This window comes from Gavialis gangeticus, unplaced genomic scaffold (genome assembly GCF_001723915.1).
Source record: "Gavialis gangeticus isolate Ggan-Ray unplaced genomic scaffold, GavGan_comp1, whole genome shotgun sequence".
In the NCBI taxonomy this organism is placed as follows: domain Eukaryota; kingdom Metazoa; phylum Chordata; order Crocodylia; family Gavialidae; genus Gavialis; species Gavialis gangeticus.
Window position 1 is genome coordinate 33238411 of NW_017728995.1, and position 7382 is coordinate 33245792.

At 51.3% G+C, this 7382-nt stretch overlaps 1 protein-coding gene across 1 annotated transcript in view; it reads left to right on the top strand.

Moving 5' to 3' along the window:
• TPRG1 (tumor protein p63 regulated 1) overlaps window positions 1-7382 on the top strand; it is an 88663-nt gene that overhangs the window by 17942 nt on the left and 63339 nt on the right. The window contains exon 3 of the mRNA XM_019503060.1: window positions 903-994. Within this exon, the coding sequence (XP_019358605.1) occupies window positions 903-994 (92 nt within the window). The remainder of the gene's footprint in view (window positions 1-902; window positions 995-7382) is intronic.

A 7382-nucleotide genomic window follows, 5' to 3' on the forward strand; every position in this document is an offset into this window, starting at 1 on the left:
GCCAACTTCCAAGAGAAGTGGTGCAGGCTCCTACCCTGGGGGGCTTTAAGAAGAGGCTGGATATACACCTTGCTGGGGTCGTTTGACCCCAGTACTCTTTCCTGCCATGGCAGGGGGTCGGACTCAATGATCTGCTCAGGTCCCTTCCGACCCGACCAACTATGAAACTGAAATGTTTCATAGTTGAAACTATAGTTTCAGCTGTGAAACCATCCATCCAATGTTTCATAGTTGAAACTATGAAACTACATACAAGCCCAAGTCATATCAGCCAGATTCAGATCTTGCTGATGCCAGTACTAATCTGAAGTCAGCAGAATTACACGCATGTGCGCACGCACACACACACAGAGGAATCAACTGCAATGGTGCCGCAATTATCTAAATAATTGGGAGGCTGTTTTAGTGAACCATCTAACCTCCCCAATCTCAGGTGCCATCTTGGAGTCTCCCCATAAGAGCAGGGGAGCAGTGTGGCTGCTTTGTTAGCATTTGTTTTAGTTGGAGCAAGAACATCCTTGTTTGAATGATGCTCCATTTGCTCAGGATAGGCATCCCTGTCACCTCATGGTGAACCTTGTCACAGCTGGGCAGCCAGGGTAGCCCAATTCATTTATTCATACCATGAACCCTGTCATGGGAATATTTCTGTGTAAAGAAGGCAAACAGAGATGGGCTGAGTCGTTTTGGCTTCCAAATAAAACCTGCTTAGAAGCCACGTTAAGAAGAGGTTCTTTAGCACTGGGGTGTGGGATGTGGTGCCTGCAGGTGTTAATTGGGTTTTATTTGAAGGAGTCACCTGTATGCGTTTGGCATCAGTTGGATGATTTACTGCATGTAAAGGAAGCGTCACCTGGGATTGCTGATTGCCATGTTTATGATGATTCTCCCCTTCTTTCTAGCCAGGAGCATTGGACCAAGCCATAGAAGACATCAGCACCCGTGTCATTGAGAATGCAGGAGAAACCACGGACAGCTTTTGGCTTCTGACTGAGTGAGTAGTCAGAATGAGGCCTGGGCTGCTTCAGTTAAAGGCTGGTAGAAATGAAATGGTAATGGGAGAGGTGCAGTGTGTTGACGTATCATGAAGCTCTTATAGGCCACATCTATACAGCTGACTTACATGGCCTGACATCAGCATTTTCCAGCCTCCTGTCATGTCCCACATTGGCTGCCTCTTGCAAGCAGTGCAGATGTGCATACATGGCACTCCACGTGATCTAACCATTGGGGGAAAGGATGGGCTGGATGGCACAAATCACTCAGTGCTGCTAATTAGTCCAGCTGCAGTCCTGCACAGCTGCTTCTGGTCGAGTCTACCAGGGCACTGTTACTACGCCTGGGAAGTTCACATCCTAAATACAACATTAGCATTTTGCTTTTGGAAATGAGTGTTTAGAAAAGTCACCCAGCTGCCAGACTTCTTACTGAAAGGGAAACTATGGGCAGAAGAGTTGTACGCATGGTAAAAAATCACCAGCATCTTCCAATTGAGTGATATAAGGAGCTGTGTAGAGTTTCTTAACCTTGAGGACCCATTTGTTAATGCACTATGAACTGCGGTGATGGCCAGTGCTGTACGAGGGTGTCTTGTTAAATATGTGACCTAGTCTGGAGGGTAGAGTACTGGATTGCATGCCAAGAGACCTGAGTTATCTTCCCACTTGGGCTACTGGCCAGCTCATTTCACCTCTCTCTTTCTCACTTTCCCCATCTGCAAAAGGCAGAGGATGATGCTGGCCTCCTTCACAAAGAGCTTTGCAATGTGCTGATTAAACGTGCTAGATAAGAGCTCGGTGTCATTATTGTGTAAGCATCGAACTACAAAAGAAGAGAGACCATGTGAATGTGAATGAAACTGTTCAATTCTGTAAAGAGGCTGTGTCAGGCGTGGGGACCTGGATTGTTGTTGGTCTTGCTTGTAGAGGTCTCTGTTAGCAATTTCTTTGCAAGAAACGATAAGGTTTGATGCTTTTTCTCTGCTGGAACTTGGCCATTGCCTCACTGCTGCTGCCGCCGCTGTTTTCTAGTTAAGGAGTTCCCAGCAGTTGGCAAATGACAGCTCCTCAGGCTCACAAGTTGCTTGAGTCTATACTTAGGCATCTTTGCAGGAGGCAAAGACCTCTGGTTTTAGCAGAGACCAGAATCGCATTTAATGCTGCTTCTGACCTTTCTGAGGCCTCTCATAGCCATTTCCAAAGTGCAGGGGTAGTGCCCTGTATGGTGCCCTGATGGGGTCGGGGATACGTTGGAGCCTTGGCAACTATTGCATGCTCAGCAACAACTCCAGAGCATCAAGTGTCAAGCCCTCTCCTAGGGAGAGAAGGTTTATTTACTAAGACCTTGCATGTTATCCACGGGTGCTTGCTCAGAGACCTGGGAACTTCTGTTTCCACCCAAGAATGGGAAAGGAAGATGTTATGCCAGATTCAGACCTGGTATGACTGAATACAGCTGCTAGGAACTCAAGGGAATGGTTCCCGGGTACTCCATCTTTCCATCATCTTCCTGGTAGATACTAGAATGGCTTGCTTGGCTGATGCAATTTATTTTCTTCCCATCTCTCACTTGCTGCATAAGGGGAAGGACATTTAATGAGGGGGAGAATAAGCTAGGGTAAGAACAGTCATGAAACATTTACTCCAGGGCAGGGGACAAGGCTGAGATCTGTAGCTATTTTCTGCAGTGGATTTCACTCCTGGAGCTGGATTCGAACCTGTGATTTATAGGGATGCGAGTTGCGGGAGATAGCAGGTTCCACAGCCGCTTCCTGTTCAGGCCAGGCAGATGAGCAGCAGTTTCTTAGTATGCTCTTTGTGACAGGTGTTAGTATAGGAGTGGGCAAAATATGGCCCACGGACTGGATCTGGCCCACCAAGGTATTTTATTGGGGCCATGGCAGTTCCCTTGGCCAAGGTGCAGGGGGGCAGACCAGGCTGTGATGCATGCAGCTGGTCCCGCTGCCCCCGGGCATGCAGCAGTGCAGTGGGCAGACTTGCTTTTTGACAGCCCCTGCAGCAGTGGCTCCTTCCAGCTGTTCCTGCCAGTCTCTACCATTGCCATCAGGCCTGGCCCTACTACCCAGGCACCTCGACCCATCCACCCTGCACCCACTGCCAGGGCTGCCAGATGGAGTGGGAAGATGGGGTCTCCATGGAAACAGCATCCAGGACTGGGACGGGCAGGTGAGGGCAAGATCACGGGGTGATGGTGACATGGGGCCAGAGCCTGGAGCAGAGCCATGATCTGATGGCTGCACGTCCCTGTAATGGGCACCATATCACAATCTCAGCCCTGGCCATGCCTGCCCCAGCTCCCTCCTGCATGCCACTCCCTGCCCGCCCACCCGCAGCCCCATCCCATCCACCCAGCCAAGTGTTCCTTGCTCGCATGGGTCCCAAGCCAGTCCCTATTGCTGGGGCCGGGTGGTGACAATGTGGGGCTGGGCCCCGGGACAGTTTTGGTGAGCTCCTGTGGGCCAGGGGGACAGGTGCTGACCCAGTGTAGCAAATGCCCATCCTTGGAGTGGTTGTGATGCCCCTGATACTCAGCCTTTGCCAACCTGGTTTGCCTTGGATCCATCCCCCCTTTACTCATCTGCCATGCCTTGATGTTATTCATTTCTAATAAAAGGGAGGCTGCCCAGGGCTTTCTAAGCCTAGTCTTACTCTTGGACCATAGGTGCTCATAACCATTGCCTTAAGGTATAGTTTTGTGGGCTCCATCCTCCACAATACCCACTCCCAAGCCTTGTGGGTAATCTGCTGACATATACCGTTCATGGGATGTGTTCCCAGCCCTCACTTCTGGCCTCCAGACCTCATGTGCTCTCCATCCTTACTGACATACTTCCCTCTCTCTGGACTTGGGCCCTTTGGCCCCATCCTTTGCCCTCTGACAGGCCCCAGACACTGGAGCTTCCTTTGATGCACCACCCTGGGCACTGGGCTGTCCTGGTCTCCCCCAGGAACTGGACCTTCTCCTGACCTCCTTCTTTCTCACTCTCCAGTCAAGTGACTACTCCAGACAGCAGAGACCTTGTCCTGGGAATCATGGTCAAGCAGCCTTTACATGGCCAAAAGAGCGGAGAGGTAACATGAAAGGCTTTTTCATCAGCATGGACAATCCCCTTTATAACTGCACCCTGCAGGACGGTGGGATGAGGTCCCTGGTGCTTCTTCTCTGCTTCAACCTCCAGGTTGTCAGGGCAATACTTGTCCCTTGCATTAACTTCATGGGCTTGATGACAAATCCCCCTGCTTTCCCACCTACCACCAGCTCCCTTCACCCCTTCATTTAGGGAAGAATCCGGTTGCTTTGCATTCCAGTAGAGGCTGAAACCAGGACTGCACCCCTATAGCACTGGGCGCTGTTCACACAGGTCTGTCTTTTTTCCAGAGAGCTTGTAATCCAAATGGACATGAACAGGGATGGAAGGAAGTGGCTTTTATTTCCATTTTATAGCCTGGGTGCAGTGGCATGGGGGGCAATTTGCACCCGCAGGATGTCTTTAGCAGAGCTGAAAACAGAGCTCATATCTCCTAAATCTCTCAGACTTCAGACAAGCCTTTCTCCTTCCCTGGGATATTCACATTCCCATCTCTTTCTTCTCTCTTCTCCATCCTCATCCTCTAATGGGGAGGGGGAGTTACAGGACTAAATTAAACAGCCCGAGAAGAATCTGTATCTCGTTCGCAGAGGTTGGGCTGGCAGGTAGCAGCCCTGGGGCAATGTTCCATATTCTGAAACCTCCAGCGTATTGGTAACTACAGAGAAATTACCTTCTAATGACTGGGTAAATACTGCCGCGGCTGTGTAATTACATGGGAAATACAGCAAATTGCTTAGCCTAATGATAGGCTAACTCCACTGGAAACAATGGTAAGTGCATGGTTTCTTGCAGTAATGATAGCGTGCTGTGGTCATATGATGCGGTTGGTAAGGAGGTTGTCAGGTCTGGCTGCGTTCTCCCTGAGCTGGTACGGTTGGCATGAGCATGCTGGTTCAGAAGGGGATGCTCTGGGTTTTAGTCCCTCCAGGAGCCTGCTATATTTTTAAACTGCCCAAACTATCGAGGGAGAAGCACTTAGACCAGGCATGATGTGATTTGCTGAAGCTGAGCATGGCACGGAGAATGTCCAACTCAGGCGTTATGTTGGGATATTGCCACACACCAGCTCCAGCATCCCGGTGCTGCTTGGGAAGATGCATCAGGGAGGTACTTTTAAGTGAGTAGCAGGTCCATGAGATGCATGAGATTTAAAGGCATGTGGCCAGCGTTCGTTATAAATAGTGACTGTGTCTCTTGGGTGCCCAAATCACTGAGGCATTTTTGGAAGTTTTTGCTTTCTTTCTTTCTGTCATTTCTGTTGAGGGTTTGGTGACTTACACAGCCTGCTCAGCATTCAGAGTTTGGCTACTGACCATAATTACCCCAAAGCAGCCAGAAATATTGCTGGCATCTGTTTCTGAAATGGGCCTTGACTAGACTCGGTCCCCACAGGCGAGGGGAGCGGAAGACCCCGGGTGGAAGAGCCAGGGTCACGACCACACATCTCACCCTCCTGGAGATGAGGCTGAACAACACTCTTCTTCATCCCGTTTGCTCTGAACACCGAGGCATGTCTCCTAGCCCGAGCCAGGCACCCTTGCTTTCTCTGCTGCATTGTCCTAGTCTCCCTTTAATTAGCTTGGACTGTTTCTTATGCCTGAAACAGGCACTTGTGATGACTAATGAGCTCTCTCCTCTTAACCCTTCGGCCCCTGCTTCTGCTCTGCTTTCCCACCCAGGCATTTTCACTTCCCTTCATCTGTCTGCAAGATCTCTGCCTCAATCAGCCAACTGTCTGCATGAGACGCTGGGCTCTGCAGCCTCCTCTTTTCTCCCAAGCTCTGCTGCAGGAGTTTGGTCATCACACGGCTCAAGGGAGCATGGACCCTGCTCTTTATCTTAGCCTCATCTGGGTGGTTGATTTGTGACCGTGTGTCATGCACTTCTCAGTGCATCTCCTCGGCTGTGGAGGCACAGCATGGAAATGTCCCTCTGCACCACATTTGGCCCATCAGAATTGCCCCAAAGAAGGCAGCCCTGCTCCTAAACCAAGCCCCAGGGGCCCTGCCACGTGCTCCTCACTCACAACGTTTCAAAGACAACCCTCTTGCCTTTCCCCATCTGTGATGCTGAGCAGCATGTGATGCATCCTGTCTCCCTCTCCTGTCCCCACGGCAGGCAGGCAGTTGATTGAAGGCCATGCCACGGGTCTGGTTGCCCCCAGAAAGCTGGGCAACCATCCCTCCAGCAGCCTGCCATGCCAAAGGTCCCTCTGCGATCTCCCCAGTGATGACTGGCAGCTGTTAGGAGTCTCCAGCAGTGCTTTTCAGCCAGGATAAAACACCCCTTGGTATTTGAAAGCTGTTTCCTGCAATACAGGGAATGTGGAGTTTCACTGCTCGGGGCCTCTGGAGCCCAGACTAGCCTGTTATGATGGGGTTGTGCATGTTGCCACCTTATTCCTTCACTGTCTCAGGTGTGCCAGGACTGGAGTGCATCCCTGCATGCAGTGCCATCCTGGGCATGGCCTGTTGCATAGCTCTCTATGCTTGCAATGCGCAGCGGCGGTGAGGCTGGGGGAGCTGAGTGGGGGGTGCCCTGTGTGCCATGGGATGGCATAGAGCCAGCCTAGCATCTGTACCTCATTGCCCTCAAAGCCCCTGAATGGGTCCTTATGGCCACAGACTGGGGTCTGGCTGCAGAGCGTCTGCCAAATGCAATCCTTTGAGGACTTAGGCAGATGGGCGCTGCAACCCTTCCTACCTCCCTGACTCCTCAGCCTGGCAGGGTGCAGCGCTGATGGAGGGGAGGGTCTTTCCCAAGATAAGAGTGCAATGCAAGGGGCCTCACTGCATACATCAATAGCCGCCCCTGCCCCACACCAGTCAATGTTACCTAGTGTGGCAGTCATGACCCATCACACATGCAGACATCTTTCGTGCACTAGGTACAACCAGCTGGACTCTGCCCTCGCTTGTGTATTGTGAGGCCCAGCTGGGCTTTTTCTGAGCTCAGTGACCTTTTTTTGGACATCATCAGGTAGCTGACTTAGCCTTTCTGTGCCTCGTCAGTGGGATGTGTGGGTGCAGCTGAGCTGTGGACCTCTAATGAACAAGGAGCAATGGGCTCAAGTTGCAGGAACGGGGGTTTAGGTTGGACAGTAGGAGAAACTTTCTCCCTAGGAGGGTGGTGAAGCACTGGACCAGGTTACCCAGAGAGGTGGTGGACTCTCCATCCTTGCAGGTTGCTAAGACCCGACTAGACCAAGTCTTGGCTGGGAGGATGTAGCTGGGGCTGGGGCTGGTCCTGCTTTGAGCAGCGGGTTGGACTA